General features: G+C 37.7%; 1 protein-coding gene across 7 annotated transcripts in view; it reads left to right on the top strand.

Annotated features, from left to right (window-relative positions):
- The window catches only part of EEIG2 (EEIG family member 2), a 60,846-nt gene that overhangs the window by 13,869 nt on the left and 19,641 nt on the right, over positions 1 to 27,336 (top strand). For 2 of the 7 annotated variants that reach the window (XM_077825244.1, XM_077825248.1), the window contains 10 exons: positions 4,670 to 4,790; positions 7,003 to 7,032; positions 7,653 to 7,769; positions 9,289 to 9,335; positions 16,851 to 16,957; positions 18,015 to 18,110; positions 19,765 to 19,951; positions 20,030 to 20,184; positions 20,622 to 20,691; positions 22,851 to 26,849. In XM_077825244.1, the coding sequence (XP_077681370.1) occupies positions 4,670 to 4,790; positions 7,003 to 7,032; positions 7,653 to 7,769; positions 9,289 to 9,335; positions 16,851 to 16,957; positions 18,015 to 18,110; positions 19,765 to 19,951; positions 20,030 to 20,184; positions 20,622 to 20,691; positions 22,851 to 22,893 (973 nt within the window). In that variant the 3' untranslated portion in view covers positions 22,894 to 26,849. Of the gene's footprint in view, positions 1 to 903; positions 998 to 1,643; positions 1,722 to 4,669; positions 4,791 to 7,002; positions 7,033 to 7,652; positions 7,770 to 9,288; positions 9,336 to 16,850; positions 16,958 to 18,014; positions 18,111 to 19,764; positions 19,952 to 20,029; positions 20,185 to 20,621; positions 20,692 to 22,850; positions 26,850 to 27,336 lie in introns of those variants that run through there. The other 5 variants (XM_077825245.1, XM_077825247.1, XM_077825251.1 and 2 more) reach the window with 4 other exon arrangements.

Genomic DNA, 27,336 nt, shown 5'->3' with positions numbered 1-27,336 from the left:
TTGACCTGGAGGTTATTGAGCAGTGCCCAGCTGCTGGAATAGGTGAAGTCAAGCTTCTCAGTAGAGTCCTTCCAGAGACTGTCAGGCGGTCAGTGATATCCAGGTCACCAGATAATTCAGATGTTCTGAGCAAGGCTTTGCGTTCAGCATTCAGACAAGGAGTGTAAATTGGATGACAGTCCCGCGGTATAGCTAAGCATGTGGCTTTATAAATGGCTCCTTGAAATCAATGGTAGGCTTCATCGACTGGGATACAATGTGATGGAATGGTAAACACGCTACATTCCAGTGCGTCACAGAACTTTTCTCAGTCTGCCTTGCAGAAATTCCACTAATGCTTGATTGAGTTTCAAATGATGTGTAGCTGGAGCCATGGGTGGCTGGTGACCTGGCTGTTGGGGGAGACTAGCCTATGGCCCCTCCCCCTCATCTTCTGCTCCCCTCCCCTGCAGAAGCCAAGAGCACCCTCACCACGGCCCCCAACCCCAGTGCTGGGCGGCTGGGGGGTGAGGACCCAGCCCCGGCATCAGCCACCCTGAGGTCCTGCGGGAGGTAGACTGCCTAGCCCCAACCAGCCTGGACCAGCCAGGGCAGAGTGTTGGGAACTGCAGGAGGGGGCCTGGCCTGGGGGCAGAGCATAGGCGAGGCCACACTAGGCTGTTTGGGGAGGCACCCATTGCTGGAGCCCAATATGAATAAGTGATGGTCTATGCTGGCTATGAGGAAAGTTATCAAGTACTATACCGTTCACTGATTGTGAATGGCCGCCTAGCGAACTGACCGAGCAAAGATCGGGCGAGTACTTTTTTGACCATCTAGCAGAAAGAAATGTGTCATGTTGTTTTGCACTGTGAATCAACACAAAGTCGTTGTTAGTCACTGTTCACCATCGTCACCCAAATCAGCGTACCCCCCACCTGAGAATGGGGGCTATTAAAATCACCAACCAAGATTGCACCTATCTCTCTCACCAACTGAAGTTGGTCAAATAGAGAAGGTGGGTCAGGTAATATCTTTTATCTCATATCATTGGACCAAAATGGCTACAACAATACTGCAAATGAATTATTGGTGCTCACTTAAAACAGCCTGCCAAAGTTCTTGTTTTATCTAAATGGCTTTCACTTGGGTATGTAAAAGAAAGAGAAGTAAATGTGTCTAGAAGAGAAAGTTTATTCTGACTGTACAATTAAAAAGAAAAACACATTTAATTATTCATTTACTTATCTTAATAGTAACTACATCAGTACAAATGTAAAAAGCATCGGTGTGTAGCAGAGAAATGTATAAAAGCCATAAATAACTTTTTAAACTCCATAACCACCTTCCCTTCCCCCTAAACAAACCAGCCCAAGAATTTTTAATAGTAGAAATCTTAACTATTGACTGTGACACTGCACTATAACTAGTTAATTCTGTTTTCACGAGCTAGTTTTCATTTTCTTTTAATGCTTTCAAATTACTTTCATGTAAAAAGCATCTGATGACCTATTTTACTGACTGACAAGTTTGATGTTTTTTCCATAGTACCCAGCCTTGGCAAGTTCAATTCAAATCGCTCTCTAGGTGTTAAAATCGAACTTTTGTTGGGAACTTTTTTAGGACGTTACTGGCTGTTCATACAGATGAGAAATATAAATCAGGTCCTGCTGACTCAAGGGATCTTACATAAAATAGAACTTGAAGCGGTATTCAATAAAAGGCTTACTAATTTGTATTAGGTAAGCAATACTTTTCTAAGTCTTTGTAGGTCAAATGTAAGTAGAGCTTTCATGTTTCAGATAATACAAAGTTACTGTATTTCTGTTTTGTTTTGAGGCTGGATTGCTTAGCAGAGCTTTGATGCATCACTACTCTGTTTTTGCACAACAGTGGAAGAAAATTAAGTAGCAAGATAAAAGAAAGCAGTTAAAACAAAGTCTTATTTGTCTTTTCAAAAACTAAACTATTCAAATAGCTTTAAGTAATATAAGATGAACATTAACAAGATAAAACAGGAGTACTTGTGGCACCTTTGAGACTAACAAATTTATTAGAGCATAAGCTTTCGTGGGCTACAGCCCACTTTATCGGATGCATAGACTGGAACATATAGGAGGAAGATATATATATACACAGAGAGAGAGAGAAGGTGGAAGTTGCCATACAAACTGTAAGAGGCTAATTAATTAAGATGAGCTATTACCAGCAGGAGAAAAAAACTTTTGTAGTGATAATCAAGATGGCCCATTTAGACAGTTGACAAGAAGGTGTGAGGATACTTAACATGGGGAAATAGATTCAATATGTGTAATGACCCATTACACAGGACAGGCCCAACAAAGAAAATAACAGAACTCCACCAGCTGTCACCTTCAGCCCCCAACTAAAACCTTTCCAGCGCATCATCAAAGATCGACGACCTATCCTGAAAAATGATCCCTCACTCTCATAGATCTTGGGAGACAGACCAGTCCTCGCTTACAGACAGCCCCGCAACTAAAGCAAATACTCTCTAGCAACTACGCAACAAAAACACTAACCCAGGAACCTATCCTTGCAACAAAGGCCGATCCCAACTCTGTCCACATATTTATTCAAGTGACACCATCGTAGGACCTAATCACATTAGCCACGCCATCAGGGGCTCGTTCATCTGCACATCTACCAAATGTGCTATATGCCATCATGTGCCAGCAATGTCCCTCTGCCATGTACATTGGCCAAACCGGACAGTCTCTGCGCAAAAGAATAAATGGACACAAATCTGACATCAGGAATCATAACATTCAAAAACCGGTAGGAGAACACTTCAACCTCTCTGACCACTCAGTAAAAGACTTAAGGGTGGCAATTCTGCAACAGAAAAGCTTCAAAAACAGACTCCAATGAGAAACTGCTGAGCTTGAATTAATATGCAAACTAGATACCATTAATTTCCGTTTGAATAGAGACTGGGTGTGGCTGGGTCATTACATATTGAATCTATTTCCCCATGTTAAGTATCCTCACCTTCTTGTCAACTGTCTAAATGGGCCATCTTGATTATCACTACAAAAGTTTTTTTTTTCTCCTGCTGATAATAGCTCATCTTAATTAATTAGCCGCTTACAGTTTGTATGGCAACTTCCGCTTTCTGTCTCTCTCTCTCTGTGTGCGTGTGTGTGTGTCTGTCTTCTTACTCTATGTTTTCTGCATCCAGTGAAGTGGGCTGTAGCCCACGAAAGCATATGCTCTAATAAATTTGTTAGTCTCTAAGGTGCCACAAGTACTCCTGTTCTTTTTGCGGATACAGACTAACATGGCTGCTACTCTGAAACCTGTCATTAACAAGATATTTCAACACAAGGGCCCTAGATTTATCCCCCTCTTCTCTTTGTGATTAGTGAACAAATGGTCACTAAGGTAATCAGTGCCATGCCTCCTGGCTTTGTTTTTAATAGAAATATTAAAATAAATGTCCATCTCTTATGCTACAATATTTATTTTGTTCTTTTTTTTGTGACTTCATCCATATGCTCATTACTATTTAGAGAGAAATGTGTAAATTCCCTTTAACATAAAGAGTTTGGTATCAGTCTGCCACTGCTGGTGACCAGGAAAACTCTCCTAAAGGATGAGCTAGAAAGACTGCATCCTTCCTATTCACTCAGACATGAAATCCCTGGTATTGCACCTAGACAGAAAGCTCATGGTTGTAATTCTCTGTTTTGGTAAGAAGGAACTATATTTTTCCCTGGCCATGTCAGGAGTGATTCACACGGGCAGGAGAGTGTAGGGAAGCTTCTACTTCCACTTCCTGTGCTGTATTTGTTTTGAGGTTAAATGAAGGAACCTTCAACTAACTGACATATTTCAAAGTCTTTAAAAACAAAATCAAATAACGCTTCAAAAAAAAAGAGCAAAAAATATACGTAAATGTGTAAGAGTCTCAGGTGGGGCAGTGGGTGAATGCATTTGTCTTCTATCTCTGTAACATAAAGGTAAGGATTGAAATTCTGCTCAGGTGTCATCAGAGCTCCATTTACTAACTTCTCTGTTTTGTCAAATGGAAAGAGTTGTTTTTAGAGGCCACCAGTCATGTTAGAGCCCTCAGTGGAATGGCAGGGATGTTACATGTCAGGATTAATTAGTCTTGCACAAAACCGTATGGGGAAGCTTGTACAATTCCTCCTTGTGTTATGCCTAACTTAAGCTAGTTGGCTTTAGCTCTTCACTTTTAGGCACAGTAAATGAACTAATTTACATAAAATCCTTTCCCTTACTGCTGACCTAACAATTAGTCCAGTCATCTTTCTTCTTAGTGTCAAGTCTGTATACTCTTGCATGGTTGAGATGCAGCTTTTCTATGAAAATGAAAACGTAGTGGTCAATTTTTTTTTCCCACCCAGCATGTTGTGCTGTGCCTATCACAAGAGCTGTACTAAACACTGGAAGTACTGAACATGGTTAGACTCCTTTTTCTTTTTTAAAAAGGAAAAAGAAGTTTGTTTAATTTTTCATCACATAAAGACATTTTAACAAAGATTTTGATAAGTAATTGAGTTGAAGTGGCACAAGCAAGAATGTTTACGCCAATTTGTCCAGTGGTCTTTTGTGGTTTTGACTGCCTATGTAGTTTTCTAGATGTTTGTTTATAATGGCTGTCTGTCTCCTTTTTTCTTTTTTCTTCCCCGCCTCCTTTTTGCAGGGAGGTAGTGCAGGCAAACTCTGTTCACTGGAAGAAGAAGTTCTTATTTATGTGTAAAATGAGTGCCAGTGCCACTACAGGCATTCTGGATCCTTGCATCTGCCGAGTATCTGTACGGAAGGTAAAAACAGCATTTTTCCTCTTCTAGACCATAATTTTTTCCCCACAGTAGCTCTCATCATTTGCTACTCTCCTCTCTATTTTTATAGAGCTAGCAGACATTAGGAAATGAATTGTACCTGTAGCCACGTAAAATACTCATTATTAGTAAACATAGTTTTGTCATCTGACCATTGCTTACTTAATTCTAATTCACATATTGTAATTTGAGGGGGCTGTAACAATTAACATAATTTATGCAAGCTAAATGGCATAACAGCCAGCTATGATTAATTTTAAAATTAGTTCTGAACTAAGAACCACCTCCAGTGTGCAAGATCTCCCCTCCCCTCCTGGTGATCTCTCTTGGCTTCCTAATGGGGCCCCTGGGTAGCCCTGAGAAGAAGCTGGGAGAAGCACACAAGCACACTCTCTTTTTAAGTGGTTTTGCTGGTTCACAACTTAAGCAGCATAAGTACATTGCTACTTTTGTCATATGATTTTTCAAGTATGATGTTAATATATGAAGCCCAAAGAATTTGTATGATTTCAAACGGAACATTCATAGTGTTTTATATATGCACTGGTATTTTCAGATAGCTATCAAACAAGATAACTTTCTTTTAATAATTTACGTTGTAATATAACCAAGGTAGGTCAGTGCAGATGCAGTTTCAGCATAGTTACAGAAGGATTAAACTCTCTCACGTTATAAAACTTATCTTCAATTATATTAAGGTACTAAATGTAGCAGAAATTTTTAAGAGCCTGCAGATTGAATGTGTTCAGTTGTACCTCTGGCAGTTGTAACAAGGTGACTGCGTCTTTCTACTCTGCCAGAGACAGATCTTCTCTACTGCTGTGGGAATTCAGAGTTTTTTGAAAAGATTAGAGTGAGGAAACAGTAATGCCTTCACTTTTAAACAAGAACTCAAGGACAAGTAATATATTTAAACTGCTTATTCTTTCATCCAGTAACAGCTGGCTTCACTTCCTGGGAAACGCCCAACTCTTTCTGGTCAGTGACTGATGCAGTGCATAGAAGTCCAGAGCAAGAAGCAGCAAGCTTAGGGTATGTGTACACTGGAGCTGGGAAATTGCCTCCCAGCTGGGGTAGACAGACTTGTGTTAGCAGGGCTGAAGGCACTATGCTAAAAATAGCTGTGTGGACATTGTGGCTCCAGTAAAGACACAGGCTAGCTTTCTGAGCTCAAGTCTAGTGGCTCAGATGGGCTTGAGCTTGGGTGATTAGCCTGAGTCTCTGCCAGAATCAGTGTCCACACAGCAATTTTTAGCATGCTAGCTCAAGTCCCGCAACCACAAGTCTGTCTACCTGAGCTGGGAAACTCATTCACAGTTGTAGTGTAGACATACCATTAGAGGCCTGAACTTGTGCCATGTACTGGCTTGATTTTCCTGATCTCCAGAAGGGCATCTCCTGCATCTCTTACCCCAGCAGCAGAAACAAACTGGTGCTGTAGCACTGAACAGCTGTCTGTCTCTCCTGAGGTGACTTTGTGAAGGCAGCAGGGATTTTTTTGTTTTGTTTTGGGAGCCATCCAACTGTATGCACTAGAAAATAAATTGGATGACTTTTGTATTTTTATTTAATTACCAGCTGGTTCCTCAACATTCAGGGGTAGGTTTAGAAATTTTGTTTTTTTGCAAAAATGCTTATTTCACAAACCAGGGTATGTAGTTGGTGGGCCCCACAGTGATGGAGGTTATCCACACCCTTTCACCATTTGGATGGGGAGAAGTTGGGTTTCTTCAGTTTACTTCTCCCCTCCCCTCCTGGTGATCTCTTTTGGCTTCCTGCTGGGTCCCTGGGTAGCCCTGAGAAGAAGCTGGGAGAAGCACACAAGGTCTGTTTCTGTTACAATTAGCAATACAACAGACTAATACTATGGCAATATTGTGTTCAGATATCTCTTAAAATATGTGTACGTGTTGGGTTCCTTCAAAAAGGCAATACAGACGCTCCCCGACTTACGCCATCATTCCGTTCCGGAATGTCTTGCGTAACTCAAGTTTTGCGTAAGTCGGAAATGTATACCTGACCATTACATGCAAAAAAAAAAAAAAAAACAACCCCAAACCCTCCTATTTCTAGCTTATGGAGCTTTTTCTGTACATGCGGATTTGCATAAGTCGGGTCTTGCATAACTCAGGGAGCGTCCGTATTTTAAATTTTTATGACTTTTTTAGTTACTAGTGTGTGTTTCTTTTTGCAGGAGTTAAAAGGTGGAAAGGCATATGCAAAGGTAAATGGACATAATCTATTCCATAAACTGACACTTCCTTCTTGCTGTCTTATGCTCGTTATATAATTTATCTTAATAATAGGCTAGAATACCTATCGTTCTAATACCAAAAATGATCTTCCAGCTCATCTATTTTTGTAGAGGTACTGATGTTTGAGCGGTAGCTTGGACATACTTATTTTGTATAGTAATGTCCCCCCCACACCTCCACCTCTCTTGGAGTTTGTTTTTCTTTGCCTCTCAAGGATGATGGAAGTCTTTACTTCTATATTTTTTGCGTGTATGGGATCTTAAATATTTAGAAAGCCTTCCTAGGGTTTTTTTAGGTGAAAGTTGAAACTAAGAGTACAGCTGAGCAGCATTTGGCATTTAATCATATTAAACAGTATCAATTCTAATAATATTTACAAGGTTTTGTAGACCTGATTTTTTTTGTGTTTGTTTTTCTTTTCTAATGTAACTTCCTTCTTTTCTTTTCTTTTTTTTGAGTCCATCCCTTCTGCATGAATCCTTCTCATTCAAGTGTGATTAAAGGCTAATAACTAGTACTAATTATTGTGCATACAGTAACTGGCCCTGGATTATATTATGATATCTAACTCTTCCTTCTCTCTTAATAGCTGGGCTTTGCAGACCTAAACCTTGCAGAGTTTGCTGGATCGGGAAATACCACTCGTCGCTGTTTATTGGAAGGTTATGATACCAAAAATACCAGACAAGATAATTCCATTCTCAAAGTAATTCATGGTTTGTTTTTTTTTCCATCATACTATTTGAGGTAAAAGTGTATTTTTATTAACTGCATAAGGGAAAAACAGGAACTAATATGTTGTGGAACTGAAAACCATAAACATTACAGCCAAGCATTTAACAAGGTTTAAAATATATTTGCTGTTGCTGAAAATCCTCTCTGTCAGTAATCACTCTTACTGGAGGAAGACTGGACATGTAAGTAATATAATGCAGTGAAAATCTTAGCCTTATTTTTGAGAACCAAGTGACGTCCACACAAGCAACAAATTGGTGGATTATTTTTGCCAGTTTTGGAACTCTGATTAGTGAGCTATATAGGAGAACTATTTTTAAGTATTAAATTAATTTTAGTTTCTGATTCCAATAGGAATTGGGCAATGCAAAGTAAATTCAATATAAGAAGACAATCAAAGAGTCTAGCGTAGACATAGTTTATATAAATACTGTAACAGTTATATGTTCTTGTAACTATACAGTTAGTTCTTTTCAGGGTAGTTTTCTTTAGTTGGCTTGCCTAATTCTGTAAAGAATGAGCCAGCTTTAACATTCAGTCATGGATTGTGATGGATTCTACTCACTCTCTAACCAGTGCCAAAGAATTTGTGGAAATATTTGAAATCTTGAACCCCTGAGAGTGATCTAGAACCACCATCCTTTTCTGTTCTAATCCATTTGGATCAGTAGAATTTGGGACAGCTTTGTGTAATTTGATTAAATTGTGATGTTGGGGCACTGGGATTGATCAGTCACACAGGTAACTATACAGTTTAGGTCTTCAGTTTTTGCTTGTTTGAGACAGTCGTAGGCTTCTCCAAAACATGTTTCTTTAGTCCAGAAAACATTCATGAAAACATGGTGTTCACTTTTTGGTCAAATGAGTCCTGACTCGCCGTGTTCATGGATGTTTGATGTCATTATTTGCCTTTGTGGTTGCCTTCACTTGTGACTTTCCCAATGAGGGTAGCACAACCACTTTTGACAATTTAATAAGCAACTCTTGATAAATGATGATTCGGTGAAGTAAAGTGCCTGCTGCTGGTGTATGTACAAATGGAATTCCTTGTACATCCACATTGCTGATCTAGGGGGACAGATGAGATCTCCTACAGTCCTTCTCTTTCTTGAACCCCCTACTGTTGATACTTATTTTTATTGTATTGTCTAGTGTCCTCTTATAGAATCCTAAGGTAGAAATGAGATAATGTAATTGATTTCAAACACTAGTTTGTAGCTTTTGCTTTGTTTAAAAAACTGTCATGTAAGATTTATAGTGGTTTAACTCTCTTCTGTACCAGTATTATTTTGGACACAATTAGTTTTCTTTACAGAACCATGTGGCCATTGTGTGTGTGTGTGTAACACACACACACATTTTCAATTTAAATGCAAATTTGGTAGTGAGTATTACTTATTGACACACCATATAACATCACAGACCAATTCCTTTGCTGACTTAGTGTTTTCTTTGTTTTGCTCATGTGTCTTATTTTTCCTGATTTGTAGGTATTGATCAGCATGCAGCTAATGTCCGGAGACCCATGTTTTAAAACGTAAGTTTATGAACGCTATGCAGTCTTGAATTTCAATTGTAATTTAGTGGCTCAACTCTTGTTTAAAGTTGTGCATGCACAAATCCTTATCTTCAAAGTGACAATATTAAAGAAACATGAAAAATTTAAATGGAAGATGAATATTGACTAATAGAATATAAATACTGGTAGTTGAGAGGCAGTTTTTTCATTGCCTTGAAATACTTCATTATTCTCTACTTGAATATTGTATCAAATTTTAAAGGTGTAACGGTATAGAAATTTAGAAAAACACTTGAGGCAAATACTGTTCCCTGCATAAAGCCTATGTAAACTTGCTTGGTGGAGAGGAACTCCATTGATGCCTGCGTTTAGAAAACGTATTACTACATCTTTCAGTAACTAAACCTTATAGGTTTATAAATGATTTCTTTAAAATTCAAAAGTTTGTGTGGTCTGATTTCGTATAAGAAAGATTTGTTACCAAGGACATTGTGTAAGATAGCAAAAAATGGCATGCATGCTTTGGGAAGGGAGGTGGTAGTGAGGAAAATACACTGCTTTGTTACAAGGATTCTGTGGCCTCGTATTTGATTTGTAGCTAAGGGAATATAATAGCTCTACTTCACTGTGTGTTTACTTCTGCAGCTAACCACATAGCAGAAAATCATGTGCTGCACCTTAGGGAAAAATGTAGTTATGAGTAAGATAAATTTTGCCTCCTTTCCTTTTTATTCTGAGTCATACAAGCTTGGCAGGTGGCCTAACTGTAAAAGTGCAGTTGGGAAAATTCCTGTTTCCAGCAAAGCCACAGTTTGCTAAACACAATTTAGATAACCTGGTCAGTAGAAATGGAGATACTATGCAGCGTTACCAACATAAATCATATTTGTAGGACTCTGGAGGTTAGTTTTTTATTTTTAAAATGTGCTTTTTTGAGACCACTTTCATTACCATTAAATGGAAAAGCTTTTAAATATTAGATGCATCATTGTAAGACATACCATATTACCAGAACAGCACAAAACCTAATGCTACTTTTCTGGCTTGTAAAGATGTACAAAGCACTTACAGTCTCTTCAAAATGACAAGCTATCTTCAATTCTAGTTCCAAATGGCTTTTTTGAAATTTGTGGCAAGATTTTCTAATTGCACTTAAAAGCTATTAATTAGGCTACATTTTAGTCACGGGTATTTTTAGTAAAAGTCATGGACAGGTCACAGGCAATAAACAAAAAGTCACAGCTCCATGACCTGTCCATGACTTTTACTAAAAATACATGTGACTAAATCTTACCTGCTGGAAAGGGGACGTTCCTGAAGACTGCTGCTGGGGGCAGGGCAGCCCGGGGCAATGCTTCTGCTGGGTGGGGCAGAGGGGCAGCCCAGTGCCCCTGCTGCTGGTCCGGGAGGGGAGCAGCCTGGGGCAGCACCAGGGACAAGGTGCCTGGGGCTGCCAGAGCAATGGCTGGTGCAGCTGGCCCCGGGGCTTCCCCTGCTGCTGGGGTGGTCCTGAGGTCAGCTGCACTACAACTGCAAAATTCACGGATTATACAGGAAGTCATGGAAGCCCTGACTTCCATGACCTCCATGAATGATTCACAGCCTTAGCTATTAAACACTTTTGTCTTATTCAACCAGACCTGTCAGGCTTATGTTTAAACCATTCAAGTAATTTGAACTTTATTTGTACTGAGGTTTTTGTTGAATCCAGGCTGCAGTTCAAATGAAATTACATCCTGTAAATGCAAGGTTCTAGATATGACTTTTAGTTTAAATTTGAACATGGTTTTGGGAAGTTAATGTTTGATTACATGTACATCTCTCAAAATATTTTGTTGTCAAAAAGTAAAAGCAACTGCAAATCAAAAAGATTTACATGTTTAAAATCATGACCCTTGAGCCAGTTTAGCAATTGTCCAAAATAAAGAGCTGCTGTTTAGGGATAGGCAGGAGAAACACTAATCCTTCGAAGTTCATATAAAGAAGTATCTTTCCTTCCCTCCCATAATGGTCTGCTGTCTGCTGCTTTCTTTTAACACTCAATACAAAATTATACACTTGCCTTCATTTTAAAAAAAAGACAGTATTTGAACTGGTAAGACTTTTGGATGTCATGTACACATTTGTAACTTCAAAATAGGTGAACTAGATGTTAGGATGATTTATAAATCCCCTCCTCTCTGAACTGAAATCTTAGATTGCCAGTTTTAGGCTCAACCGCTGTTTACATACCAAGCTATAAATCCAGAATAATGGGCACTTAATGGGGGAAGAGAAAGACAGATAGTCTAACTAAACTAGTTAAGGATGGGGTGTGATTCTGTTACATGATATGTTTTTATTAACAGTATATTGTGCTGAGCACCAACTCAAAATATTGTATAGAATTCTTCCGTTTATATTGTTGGCTACTATTCTTTTAGTTCTTTCAAACAATATCCAATGGGACAAAATAGAAAAACCTTAGGTGACACTCAAAGATTAAAAACTAGTCTAGAATAAAGAGGAGAATAATAGTAATCTGAAAAAATTGCTGTCTTCCTTCTTATTTTGTCAGTGTATCTCAGATGTCTTCTCCTTGAAGATTTCTAATCTTATTTTCCTACTTTCTGAGCCTTAATCTGGATCAAAGTTCAGTCCCCTTGTGAATAAAGTAGGGTTTGTCGATTAATCGCAGTTAACTCACGCAATTAACTAAAAAAAATTAACTGTGATTAAAAAAATTAATCACTCTGTTAAACAATAGAATACCAATTGAAACTTATTAAATATTTTTGGATGTTTTTCTACATTTTCAAATATATTGATTTCTATTACAACACAGAATACAAAGTGCACAGTGCTCACTTTATATTATTTTTATTACAAATATTTGCACTATAAAAATGATAAAAGATAAACAAAAGAAATAGTATTTTTCAGTTCACCTCATACAAGTACTGTAGTGCAATCTCTTTATCATGAAAGTGTAACTTACAAATGTAGATTTTTTTTGTTTGTTTTTGAGTGCAGTTATGTAACAATGTAAAACTTTAACGCCTAGAAATCCACTTGGTCCTACTTCTTGTTCAGACAATTGCTAAGACAAACAAGTTTGTTTACATTTACAGGACATATACTGCTGACTGCTTCTTATTTACAATGTCACCTGAAAGTGAGAACAGGCGTTCGCATGGCACTTTTGTAGCCGGTGTTGCAAGGTATTTACGTGCCCGATATGCTAAACATTCATGTGCCCCTTCATGCTTCAGCCACCATTCCAGAGGACATGCTTCCATGCTGATAATGCGTTAATTAAATTTGTGACTGAACTCCTTGGGGGAGAATTATATGTCTCCTGTTCTGTTTCACCCACATTCTGCCATATATTTCATGTCATAGCAGTCTCGGATGATGACCCAGCACATGTTCGTTTTAAGAACACTTTCACAGCAGATCTGACAAAACGCAAAGAAGGTATCAATCTGAGATTTCTTAGGATAGATACAGCACTTGACCCAAGGTTTAAGAATCCGAAGTGCCTTCCAAAATCTGAGAGGAACGAGGTGTGGAGCATGCTTTCAGATGTCTTAAAAGAGCAACACTCCAATGCGGAAACTACAGAACCCGAACCACCAAAAAAGAAAATCAACCTTCTGCATCTGACTCAGATGATGAAAATGAACATGCGTTGGTTTGCTCTGTTTTTGGATTGTTATCGAGCAGAACCAGTCATCAGCATGGACGTATGTCTTCTGGAATGGTGGCTTAAGCATGAAGGGACATATGAATCTTTAGCGCACCTGGCACGTAAATATCTTGCGACGCCAGCTACAACAGTGCCATGCAAATACCTGTTCTCACTTTCAGGTGACATTGTAAATAAGATGCGTGGACAGCATTATCTCCTGCAAATTGTAACCAGACTTGTTTGTCTGAGCGATTGGCTGAAGTAGGACTGAGTGGACTTGTAGGTTCTAAAGTTTTACATTGTTTTATTTTTGAATGCAGTTATTTTTTGTACATAATTCTACATTTGTAAGTTCAACTTTTATGATAAAGAGGAAAGGAGTACTTGTGGCATCTTAGAGACCAACCAATCTATTTGAGCATAAGCTTTCGTGAGCTACAGCTCACTTCATCGGATGCATACTGTGGAAAGTGTAGAAGATCTTTTATACACACAAAGCATGAAAAAATACCTCCCCCCACCCCACTCTCCTGCTGGTAATAGCTTATCTAAAGTGATCACTTCTCCTTACAATGTGTATGATAATCAAGTTGGGCCAGCAGGAAAGTGGGTTTTTGTGTGTATGGGGGGGGTGGGAGGGGGGTGAGAAAACCTGGATTTGTGCTGGAAATGGCCCAACTTGAATATCATACACATTGTAAGGAGAAGTGATCACTTTAGATAAGCTATTACCAGCAGGAGAGTGGGGTGGGGGGAGGTATTTTTTCATGCTTTGTGTGTATAAAAGATCTTCTACACTTTCCACAGTATGCATCCGATGAAGTGAGCTGTAGCTCACGAAAGCTTATGCTCAAATAGATCGGTTGGTTTCTAAGGTGCCACAAGTACTCCTTTTCTTTTTGCGAATACAGACTAACACGGCTGTTACTCTGAAACCTATGATAAAGAGATTATTAGGTGAATTGAAATAAACTATTTCATTTTGTTTTTTACAGTGCAAATATTTGTAATAAAAAATATATAAAGTGAACATTGTACACTTTTTATTCTGTGTCGTAACTGAAATCAATATATTTAAAAATGTACAAAACAACCAAAAGATTTAAATAAATGGTATTTTATTATTGTTTAACTCTGCGATTAATCACACAATTAATTTTTTTTTAGTCACTTGACAGCCCTAGTTTATTTGTTGTGCAGAATATAAAATGAACTAATAAAAATTTAAGTATTAAAATAAAATATACTGGGAGATATTCTGGACTGGATTCTAAAAGATGCAGCACAGTATTCTCAGCCTAATATGAGGTGTGGAGCTGATGTGGCTTTAAGGCTACCATTTGCACCCTCCAGATTCTGGGTTGCTCCAAGGTTCAAAGCAGACTCTGATGTAATGTAGACAGTAGAAAGGACTGTTTAAGTTATGGCAACCAGAATCTTTGCAGAGTTACATGCTGTGGCCATATCCCCTACACTAAGGCTTGTGAGGGTGTCCTCAGAGGATGCCCTGCCTGCAATCTTCCTTGGTTCCTACAGTGCGGGAGTTCTCCCCGGTCAGATCCAGGGCTAATAGAGCCACTGTACACTGCTCGGGCCCCTTTTTTAACCTGGTATAAATGGGCCAGAGTGGAAGGATGAGGATTTCACTGACTACATAGTGGACAGGAGATGAAAATGTATTATCTTAGTTTGTTTAGCAGGGCAGAGTTTGTTTTACCTCTGTTTATTGCACACTCCTATATTTACTTTTGGCACATGTCTACATATGTCACTGGCACTGATTGCATTAACCTGATATTACTCAGAGCAGTGATTCCCAACAGGCTACTAAATTCTAGCCTGTTTGCTAATAAAATAATGTATTCCTTTTCTCTGTACACTAGTACATATAAAGTTGAAATCAACATTTAAATTGAGTTTTCTGTTTTTTGCCATAAAAAGTGTATCTGGGATTTATGGATAACGTTGTCTCCAGAAAAAAATTAATGATCAGGCTCTTTAAAGCCCTGTTATAGGACTACTGTAAAGTCTATTTCTGTTGTATAATTGATGTTAGGGGCTTGTAATAAAAGCAAAAAGAATCTCTCGGTTATGTGTTAAAGCTTGTATTTTACTTCACGATGGCTTGACAAAATTATTCAGTCTTGATCTTCTCTTCCAAACTGATGATCTAATTCTTTCCTGGAATACTAAACTTTCAAATCAAACCCGGCAAATATTGTAGCTGATTGTGGGGTTTTGTTTTGATTAGCTGGCTATTTCCTTAGAAAATTTAAACTTTTTTCAAATTTTCTAATCAAATGAAAATCAGCTACTGCCTATCTGGCTGGCTCTGGGTGTGGAACTGGAAGCATTTCAGAGAATGCTACCATGGGGGTCCTGGACTTTAATCTTTTACCTACCAGCCTAAATTTGGCCTCCACGATCTCTCTCCTATCTTTGTCATTTTTGCCTATCTGTACCACCACCACCACTGGCTCCTCCCTAGCACTGCATGTAAGCTTATCTAGATGCCTCGAGAGGTCTGCAACCTTCACACCCATCAGGCAGCTCATCATGTGCTTCTCCCAGTCATCACAAACCCTACTATCTATATTGCTAATAATCACTTTTACTATTACCTATCTCTTCCTAATAACTTGGATACCCTCCCCCAGAGGGGTATCCTCAGTGTGAGAGGATAGCATGAGGTTCCCAACTATGGGACAGTTTCCTTCTGCTCCTGCTTGATTATCTCCTTCCCTGAGACTTTCCTCCTCCTCTTCAACTGCACAGAGGCTCTCCAACTCCATGATTTTGTGGTAGATACCCATCTGTAGTGAAACCAGTTTGTGTTCAATAAACTCTATCTCCCTGAGTATAGTTGGTTGAATATTTGGTATGGGGTAGCTCAGTTATGAAATTTTTATATTTTTGAACTGTTTCTGGTTGTACGTATCTTTATCCCTATTACTCCCTATTGTGAGGGAGAGGGTGTGTGTAACCAAACCTATTGCTTAGGTATGCATTTGACCTAAAAAAAATCCTAGGGAAGGATTAAGATTTTAATAGGAAATACGCCTGCTACCCATTGTCATTGTCCATAGACCCCATGTACGTGGGTGAGGCCATTGAGGCAGTTGTTAAATTATTATTGCTGTTGCAGGCCATGAAAAGCATTTCCAACTGGAAATGCACCAAACAACTCAACTCTGCTATTGTTTGACTAGCCTGCTATCATGTAATCATAAGCTTAGTGCTGTGGTATTAAATGTCACTCATTCCACATTGGCTCTCTTTAAGTAAAACAAATTAATAATGTCTTATACATGTATATTTTAAGTCAGAATTGGAGTCAAGTGTCTGGCTTTATATCCCTGCAAACAAATTTACATTCTAGTAATGTAAAAGGTTATGGAAAGGGGACACTGGGCACTTGGTTATTCTTACTGAACCTGTGTGTTCTGCCAAGGATAGAAACATTTTTATACACTCAAAATGCCTATCCTGGGCTCAGAGTACTTTAATTAAAAACTAAATCCAAACCAAACACCTCCCCTTCCAATTAAAAAAATAACAACCAACAGTCAACTCTCAACAAGATGTATCTGCATCTTTCCATGGATCCTCCAGAAGTTTCAGTCCTCCCCAGAAGGCTGAGTAAATGGATGAACTTCGCAAGGAACCCTGAATTTGAACAGTTTTGGACAAAGGGAACTGGGGGAGTGTGTTCCTAAATTTATTGATATTACAGTCTTATTAAGTGCCAGTGAAGTCCAATGCAAATTGAACCTATGATTCCCCACCCCCAAATCATGATGATGCTTCCAAAAAGACAGAAGCACAGGTAAAGCAAACCCTGATCTCTGTGTATTTGCTTACAGGCCTCCTTCCACAGGAATGTCCATTGCAGTTGCTGGAGAATCAGAATCTTTACATGAAGACAGGAAAGGTGGAGAGAACTTGAAAGTGGTACATCTGGGTGTATCAGGTATGAAATAATGCTATTGGTTTTACTGTTGTTTGAGACCTAAGCAGCAGCAAATACATTTCATGAAATATTCTGAATCTTAAACAGACATGGATATTTTATCCAAAATCCCCTTTCTGCTCTGTTTGTTGAGCAATATTGCTCTTGGTACCACTATGTACATGCAGAGTAATTCCTTTGATATGCTGGGTTTATACTGGTATAATGGAGCAGTATTTCTATTGGAAGTGGGAAAGAAAAGGAAATCGGATCAATTGCTTATGTCCCTTTTTAAAATTCAAAATATTTTGTGAGCGTATTTGCCGCTACTTAAGCAAATCTCAGTGCCATTACTCTGGATTTATACCAGTGTACTTAAGAGCAGAATCTGGCCCTTAATCTTTAATTTATGAATGATTGTGCTTTCATGGGTATATTGGCCCTTAATATTAGCTAAACTCTTTTGTGATTTGGTGCATTATGGATAGATATTGAATAAGATTTTGAATGGTACAAGTTTAAGAATCACTTAGCATTTGTCATACTGAAAGCTGATAGAAATCAGTTCACTTACTATTAAAATTCTGCAACTCTAGGGTGAGCCTCAATATATTTTACTATATCACACAATATGCACATCAATATTAGACAGAGATTAGGACAGGAAATGGTATTCTGTCAACTGAAACTACAGAGAATTTTATAAAAGTATCTGACTGAAAAGTGGCCAGCACATCTGGGTTAACACTGCTTTTCTGGGGAAAGTGCCATGGGCTCTTAACTCAACGCCCAGCTGCCTGTGTTCATTAATGTATTTCAACCAAAAGCTGTCCAACTGTGTACCCTCTGATACTCTCTCCTTTGAATCAGTAATTATTTATAGTCCAGGAGAGTGTCATGTACTTGAATGCTGACATTTCTTGAAGCATCTGGATTTTCCTTAGAGGTTTCTTATCTAACTGGTATCAAGTCCCATTCTGCTTATCTTGTGAGATCTGACATCTCAGTCTGATAATGGCTATAGGCCAAAAACTGAGTGATGGATTCAGCAATATTTTCTGATTGCCATTTATTGTAGATCTCTCAGCAAAGAGTGCGTCACTCCCAGATGAACTTGGTGCATGTGGACATTCCAGAACATCAAGCTATGCAAGCCAGCAATCAAAACTGTCAGGTAGAAGTTGATGTTTAATTCCTTTGAGTTATTTTTATTAGCTTTGGTATTTCAGAAGCTTCACAAAGCATTTTGATGTAAATAGGCTGCTTGTGTGTGTAAAGAAACATTCTACCTAGTTCGGGCTTTTGAATTGTGAACCCTTTTAAAACCAAACTACCAACGGTTTTGTGTGGGTTTGTTTTTTAATCAAGAAAAACCCCACCTACTGGTTTTTGGGGGACTTATTTTTTTGGAAAAGGGGGAGGTTTGTTTTTTTTAACTCTGCCACTTGGAAATGTTTACATGGACATAGTGTATATGAAAACAAATAACTGACGTTAGAACCTGTTTCTAATTTGTGACTAAAAGCTTCAGGCGTTTTAAAAAGTAAAAAGGGAAATGATGATGAAAACACCAGGATTGTTATGTCTATTAGGAAATGAGAATTAAAAGCCTAGGAGGCAATGGGTGGAGTTACTGGTGATTGGAGGCAGGGTCATGGCTAATGCATGCAATCAGTTGAAGAGGGGATTGGGTAGTTATAAAATCAAGCCCTTGAGTTTTTTAGACTCTAGTAATATCTGGAAGGGTATCTAATAACATGGTTCTGCAGAAAGCTGGCTAGCTCACCTTATTTCTCATTCTTCAAAGTATTGAATTCGCTAGATGGTAAATTCTACTTCTAACTGTAGTAGATGTTTAAGCTGCTGATCATACCACAAATGAACGACTAGTGATTACCAGCTATCATTGTAGGACTTTGTCTGATTCCACCTGCCTAATGTTGAAAGAAGTGACAGGGAAGAAGCAACTGAATAAAATCAAGTAATAGAAACTAGGAATTCTTCTTCTAAAGTAAAATGAAAATATTTCTAAGAGTTGGTAAATGAGCAAGATAGAAAGGATTCATGCTCATTCCAAAGGCTGAAAACTAGATTACTCTGAGTCAAGATCAAATGTGTAAGTTGACTTAAGTTGTCTGAAGTGGTGGAGCAGAACAATGAGGAGACAAACCTCCAACAGGAACTTTTTTTATTTTTTTGCAAGTCCATTATGTTCCTTTTCCAGCAGCTCTTCAACATCAGATACTGCACCTGAAATTATTTGTCTTCAAAATTCACAAACTGGCAAAAATCAATCCATGATAATGCCATAAAATACTGAAAGGGAAAGACTTGAACTTTATCAATTTTCATCCTTCTTTTACATGAACAAAATTACCAAAGCATGTTTGCTCTGGATATATGTCTCCAGATGCAGGAAGTGAAGAAACAGAAGAAAAAAATTTAAAGGAAGACCTGAAAAAATCCAACACTGAAAGGCAAAATTAGTCAGTCAGATATGAAAAAGATCTGATGATAATAGCTACAGTCATCCACATGGAAAAATGCATTTCTACTTAATACACTTCTTTCTTAATCTGAAAAGAAACCCCAGAATGTGTCCAAGCTGATGAAGATACCATCCAAGAAGGCAGAGAAAAGAATGATAAAGACACCAAAGGAAAATATACTAAGTGAATTGGATAGAGTGTGAGAGTGTATGTAGCTTCTTAAAACCTTTGTAGGCTCTCGTCGGAGAAAAAACAAACCAAATAGTGGGGGAAAAGCACAGCCCTGGCCATTAATAATTTAACTAATGTAGCTCTCTTCTCTTCTCTATTTTCCAATAGGCTATAGCACATGCCACTCCAGATCATCCAGTTTTTCTGATCTCTGCCACAGGAGAAACACTTCAGTGGGAAGTACGTCTACAGGAATTGGAAGTATTCTAGAGCCATGTGAAGAGACTGAACCAAAAGTAACTGATGATAATTTTTATACTCCTGTTAAAGAGAGATCTTCAGAAAAACTTGGCAGGTACACTTAACATAACTTGAAAGGCTTCTTATAGTGACAGTACTCTGAATTAAATGTATTGACAATTTTAGTTTTTAGAATCTCTACATGTATTTATCCTGACAGGCATCCAGTGAAGCAAGACTCTGTAGAGTCACAATTGAAGCGGGTTGATGCCACTAGAGTAGATGCAGATGATATCGTTGAAAAAATATTTCAGAGTCAAGACTTCAGTTTAGACTCCAGTGCAGAAGGTATATATGGGGAAAACAAGTAAAAACTTGAAAAGATGATGTACAGTAGAGGCCCAAATGCACTAATTTAATGAACACACCCCTAGCTCCTACTCCCAGTGCGAGAAGGGAGTGTTTATAGACCAATCCAGGAAAACTCCTGGCTGGTGCTGTCTCCTGAGAGGCGGGGACGGTTGCTGGGCTTTGTGCCCCTGGGGCCCATCACTTTAACTAAGTCTGTGCAGCAAAGGGCAGAGGCAATCCTACAAGAAAATTGCCTTCCCTGAAGCACAGCTGCTTATGATTGGGTCCCAGTTGTTTTCAGATGCAAACATTTTTAAATGTCATTTACAAAGTTCATGGATTTAAAATCTTTTTTAGAAAGATTCTTTAGAGAATATTTGTTTGTCAACATTGAAGGTGTCATATTTAAACACGTTAACTTCTTTCCTTTGTAGAAGAAGGGCTGAGATTATTTGTGGGCCCTGGGGGGAGTACTTCTTTTGGAAGTCATCATCTACCCAATAGGTATGTAGTTTGAACAATTAATACTTGTTAGGTACCAGTTAGCAAAGGCATATTGTACTAGGTTTTTATGAGTACTTTGTCTATGTTACATGCCAGTCCCATTTTTTCAATGACTCTGATGATACGGATAATACAAGGCAAAATTTTCAAACCTGGATGCTTAAAGTTAAGTTCCTAAATCCATATTTAGGCACCTAGATAGAAGTGATCTAACTTTCAGAGGTACTGAACATTTGGGAGTTGGGGTTGCTCAGCATCTTGGAAGTGACTCGAGTTTCAGTCTGGGTATCTGAATATGGATTCAGAAATCTAGCTGTAAGCATCCAGGTTTGAAAATGTTGGCCTTATAGACTTCCTTTGGGTCTAATTATTCCATAGGCTAATTGCTCTCAGGAAGCTTTTTCCTGTCAGTCTTGACTATTTCTTTAGTATCTAAACTCTCTGATATTTTCCTGATATTCAATTTGTTTTTTCCCTTCAATTTAATCCCACAGCTGCTACTCTTATTTCCATATAATTAATCTTTTTTTCTTCATCCTTCAAATATTTGCAAACTCTGAGACATACCCTTCCCTCTTCTTTCATTTTTGATCTCTCAAGCAGACTATACAGATATAGATGTTCTTATGTCTTAAATCTTTCTAGCCTCCCAGATAATTGTTGTTCTCTGAAACCTCTCCTGATTTCTCAAAAAGAAAAGGAGTACTTGTGGCACCTTAGAGACTAACCAATTTATTTGAGCATGAGCTTTAGCTCACTTCATCGGATGCATACCGTGGAAACTGCAGCAGACTTTATATACACACAGAGAATATGAAACAATACCTCCTCCCACCCCACTGTCCTGCTGGTAATAGCTTATCTCTGTGTGTATATAAAGTCTGCTGCAGTTTCCACGGTATGCATCCGATGAAGTGAGCTGTAGCTCACGAAAGCTCATGCTCAAATAAATTGGTTAATCTCTAAGGTGCCACAAGTACTCCTTTTCTTTTTGCGAATACAGACTAACACGGCTGTTACTCTGAAACCTCTCCTGATTTCTGGCATTTATACTCAGAGCTGAATGCAGTATTCCAGGTTTGGCTGCACTTGAGCAATACAGAATGGGACTTGCAGTGAAATATAGCGTCAACAATCAATCCCTGAATAGGTGTGGTACAGTCCTGATGTTCGATACAGAGGTAGCAGTGGTACAGACTGATGTTAGATTTAGAGATAGCAGTTCATCTGCCTAAGGTGTTATAAAATGGCAAAGTAAGCATTTTGTAGTAGTGTAGGATGCTGCTACCGAAGAGTAATTTTGAAGAGGTAAACCAATTGCAGATAAGAGATCACGCTTTCTCTTTCTGGTTGTGACAGTGTGCTCCGTAAAGGGGGAAGGCAGCAAGAGACTTAATTCTGTGTCTAAGGGCTACCTGATCCTGCAGTTCAGAGCTGTGAATTGTAGTGCACACTAGCATGCTGCCTTCTAACTGCCCTGTTTGGACACTGGTGGCATGAACTGAAAGGTACCTAATTTGCATTAACATAGTCCTGTTTTGAAAGAGCTCTATGTTAATGTGAACTAGCTACTTTTTAGTTCATACCAGCAGCATCCACACAGGATAACTAGAGGTCAACAATTTGGTTCATGCTGCAGTTCGCACCCCCATAGTCTGCACTCTGGGGCTGTGTAGACATAGTCAAAAACTAATCCATGATACCATCCAATAATTGACTACAGGTGCCTCCTTGTAACCAGATTGAGGGAACTGATGCTTTTATTTCTTCTCTGGTAAATAATACAACTTTACTGGCTGTGTGAGACTTAAGTGTTTTAAACTACAGGCTATACATAACCACTGCGTACTAGGGAAATTATTTAACTTCCCTATAGTAAATTATCATCTGTTGCACTTGCCTGAAAATATAAATATATTATAATATATAAATGAAAACAATTATTGATCAATGGCATAAGGCATTTTCTAACCTGCATGTTCTGCTGTTGTACTATAACAGTTTTACACATTCAAATAGACATCTGAAAACACTTTTCATTTTGTGTTTTCTCTGAATTTGTAAACAAGCAAAATTCCATTGTTCTATATTCAGTATTAATTGGTATCTTCCATTTAAATTAGAACTGAAAACTTGTTTGTTTTGCAATATTTTTTCAGGGTAGGTTCCGGAGCATACGAGCAAGTGGTGATTAAACGCTAGGACAGCAGAACTTGAATAGAAGAATAGTGGTAGAGTTCCTCCATCGATAATTAAGATGTGTTCATTTAATCCCAACAGTTATCAAAATTGATGTGATGAGATAGACTCTTTCAAGAGGCCAACTCACATTTGGTCTGAATTGTCTGAGTATCTCCTGCTCATAAAAGATCCTTCACGTCTACAGTGGTATAAAGGCAATTTTTAGTATCTGTGCCTTGTACAAGTTTATAACCATTGTTGTGACTGTTACCTGATGTTAGTGGATTACTTGCTTTTGTAATTTAAGTGTAAAACAGTTTGTGGAAAACTGATAAATGGTGTCTATTTGAACACAGTTTTATATGGAAGTTCACTAATGATAATGATGTGCTCTGTTTGCAACTTGGCTTTCAGAAGAAGCCCCTTAGAAAAAGATTAGTCTTAAATTAATCTAGTCCAAAACTTAAATTCTACCATTAGAAATAATTCTTCATAAGTAACTTTTAAAATATTACTTGCCATTTCAGTGCTATAATGGCTAATTCCTTCTATCAGGCCATAATTAATATAAAATGAGGATTAATGCTTCCAAGAAAACAGCTGAGTTGTGCTTTAAGATGTCATATTATCTGCTTCAGTAATATTAACTGTAAGGTTGAGTAGCAGATGGTAGAGACAAATATATAAAAGCAAAATACAAGTGACTAGGTCTAATAACACCAAACAATATGTGCTGCTACTTGTAAATAAAATCTGGTGTCTTAAGTGCATCAGTATGACTTCTGGCCCTACGTAAACGACAAAATATATTTAAAATTTCACATCAGAATTACCAAGTCACAGTAAAGCACTCAACAAGCAGGCCTTGTATGCCTTAGGATAGTATGATTTTATGGTTTGGGGTATAAAACTTTTTTAATCTCTGTAAGTGAGATTTGTCTGTCTAAACAAAAAGTAAAGCTTCTTCCAAATGTGATTTCGATAACGCATGAACCTGAAAGCTCAGTGGATGACAGTGTATGGTGAAAAGTAGTCAGCAGCTTAACACCACAATGAACACATTTTTCTAGCTTAACCCTTCACAGTTGGATAGTACATCCCTTAAATCTGAAGGTGCCTTGTTCCTGTGGGTGGGAGATGGGGAGGGAAGGATAGATTACTAAATGAACATCTAGACTAACTACTGCCAATACAATTTACTAACAGAAGCACTTTATAGTATACATGCCCTCTGCAGTCTGAAAAATCAATCTCTGGGCAAAGACCTCACCTTTTTTGTGTAGAATCACTAACAGCTTCACTATCTGTCCATTGTTACACTTTGACCAAAATGTACTGTACTTTAACTTGCACAAATGGAATAGCTTGGGCTAAAATGTATTCGTTTTAGACAAAAGGTGAGAATTAAAGATCTTTTAACAAAAGAATTGTTTTGCTGACAGCTGTAAAAGTACTTGCTTATTTTTTTACAAAAGATTTCTGGTGGGATGACAATCTTAACAGTTGAGGTTTAGATGTATTTTAGTACTAAATTGCAGTAGAAAACCTAGTTTTGCTGAAAATTAGCCATACAGTTTACAGATATGATCTGATAGGTTTGAATGAATCAAAACAATATTGCGGCCATTTTTTTCTTTAACAGTCTGAAGGTTTCACATTCTTCTCTGAACCAGTTGGTATTTAGGATCCTTCTCTGGAAGTAAAATTCGAAGTCTTAATTCTTAGGCTGTATTACGAAAACTTTGTTTTATATGGTTTTTAATTGGTTTTACTTTTTCATAAGTATATAGTATAAACTGTTCATTATTGAACTCAATGTTTTATTTATATTAGCTTCAAGGAAACCTTAGAGTTCAAATTTTGTTGAATACTGTTAGATAAGAGCTATTTCTTCTTAATTATGGTATTTAAAAGGAATATTTTTCTATTTCCCATTGCTTGTGTAATTTTTTTAATTTGGACTGTTCTAATGGGTAAAATGTATTAAGTACAATTTGTGCTTAATAACTGCAGTTAAAGAGTGAGACTGTGGGGGAGATGACAAAATGCTTACAAGAAATGTAAAAATGATCCTTTCATAAAAAAAAGTTGCCATTAGTGTGTTTACATCATACAGATAAAACATGCCAGTTTCTGTTTTCCAAATTTTTGAATAGAAAGTATTTGATAAGGTTACTGGGTTTAATTTAAAGCTGAGAAACCATAGCAATGAAGTATGAAGGGTATTTTTATGAAATAGACCAAACTTTTTGTAGTACTAAATTGTTTATGGAGAGTGGTGATGGTGCCTAATACTAGCTTTTATAGCTCATTATAAGGGGCACACGACTTCAGAAGGGGCCCCATTTTTTCCCTGAAATTTAAGGATGTTGGTTTTGTACATACTGATTTAAACTGACTTTTACTCCTATAAAACTATCCATAATTTGCTTGTTGCCACAAACCAGTAACTCTAATTGGTAAATGCTTCTAGTTTACATTTACAATCTCTAACTGCAAGCTGCCTAATATCACATCTTGCTATTTCATCCTCTTCAGCATACTGTGCTTTTTTAAAAAAAGTTAAATCAATTAATCCAGTTCTTCAGCTAATGTTATTTGATAGACATTTACCAGACTTTATTAAAAACGTACAACTGTAAAAGACCACTTTTTAAGTGCAAAAAGCAGAACTTGAAGTGTCCTTAAAGAATTTGAGGAATAGAAGCTGGCTGCTACTGATTCTTTTCTTCAAATATATGGATTACATTTTTAATAATATAAAATATATATTTACAATTCACAATTTATAAGGGCAGAAGCTAACCCCATAATGTTGAGATTTAGAGGAAAGCAAATTTGTGGTTCCAAAGAGCAGGTTGGTTTCAGATAATTTATTTAAAATACTCAGAGACATTTCTAGTTAATCTAGTCACCAAAAATGCCCCTCATATCCCTCTGGCCTTCCTAATGTTATTTCAATAGAACTGCTTCGTTCAGCAATAAGTGCCATCCTCTGTTAGTTCAGAGGAATCTTGAACATTTGGAATTTTCCATAAAACCTAGAAAATTGTTGCAAAATGTAGTTTTGATTGCATTGACACCAAGGGGTCCAGCATCAGTTACTACATATTGGTTTGTTGATTCAGTGCCTGGGAGCTAAAATAACATTCAGCATCGTTAATCCTTTAATGTACAAAAGGCACAGGTTTTAGTTACAACATTTCAAGTATGTAAGCCCTTGGTATCCTCTAGTTTCCATACCTAATTTTGACAAGTGTTCATGCAAAGTCCATTAAGTGAGAAATAAGCTATTTGTACTCTGTTTCAGTGTGAAGAAATTAAGCTGTAATTACCTCTCCCTTCGTGTTGCAAATTTTTGCATTTTTATGTAACTTATTACTATTGTAGCAAGCTGTGTAACTGAAAGCCAAACTGCATATATAACTTGCAAATGTGGTTTTATTTACTCCCAAGTTGGATCTTGGTGCATGTATTGACAAACTTGTCAAAAACAAGAAAGTAGTTAGATGGTGACAGGCTGAAATTATTTTTTTTTTTACTTGTGGAAAAATGGGTAATTAAAGGCTGCCTTGTAAAAAATGCATTGTACGAACACTTATGCAGTATCTGGTAAATTCAGCTTTTAATTCTGTTTAAGTACACAGATAACTAAAGCCTATGCAGTAGGCAGTTTGTCCTCCGGACACATAAGATCTTGTAGGGGGGGAAATGTTGGTATGTAAGTCAAAATTTGAATAAATCTGCATTGTATTTTGTTGGTTTATTATTCACTTAACTCTCCATGAAGTGATTCCTTAAGTATGTCCCTTGTACTTGGAGAATGACCTTCATATTTAGGTACAGTACTTATTGTGTAAACTGTAATATAGTGAAATCTAGGGAGACTGACATAGTAAAATCTGTTTTTCTAATAAAATGTAAAATTTGTAATGTAAAAATGGCCTCATGTAGACAATTAAAAATCCATGTCTTCAGCTTGGAATGTGTTTTTTAAAAACAAATGCTTGTTGAGATTAAAAGAATCTGGTCTACTATAAAGTAAGGAAAAATATAGATTTTCTTTTTGGGAAGGACTACTAGAAAACCTTCTTAATGGTTTTGGGATGGAGTCCAGGTGTTCCCTCTTCTGACCAGGAGTAGGTAGATAATTATTTTGCTTTCTCTCCTGACTGTTGGGGGAAATACACATGTACCACTTGCCCAGAAGAATTCTGTTTGAGGGAGATGGTTGTTCAAGTGTAATCTAATAAGCAAATGAGCAATAGGCACAATGAGCTGGCTAAATCTCCATCTTATTGGGGCACAGCAAGTTCATTTTAGCGCCAAGCACATCACATTAAAGATACATTGCCACAGGCTGCATTTCTTTTATGCATCCATTTGCCACCTTTAAAACTATATTTAAACTGACTCTTACGATCCTGAATCCCAGTGCTCACTACAAAAAAGAGCAGCACCATC

Source organism: Eretmochelys imbricata, chromosome 8 (genome assembly GCF_965152235.1).
Source record: "Eretmochelys imbricata isolate rEreImb1 chromosome 8, rEreImb1.hap1, whole genome shotgun sequence".
Classification (NCBI taxonomy): domain Eukaryota; kingdom Metazoa; phylum Chordata; order Testudines; family Cheloniidae; genus Eretmochelys; species Eretmochelys imbricata.
The sequence above is the reverse complement of the archived record's forward strand: the minus strand, read 5'-3'. Positions and strand labels throughout refer to the sequence as shown.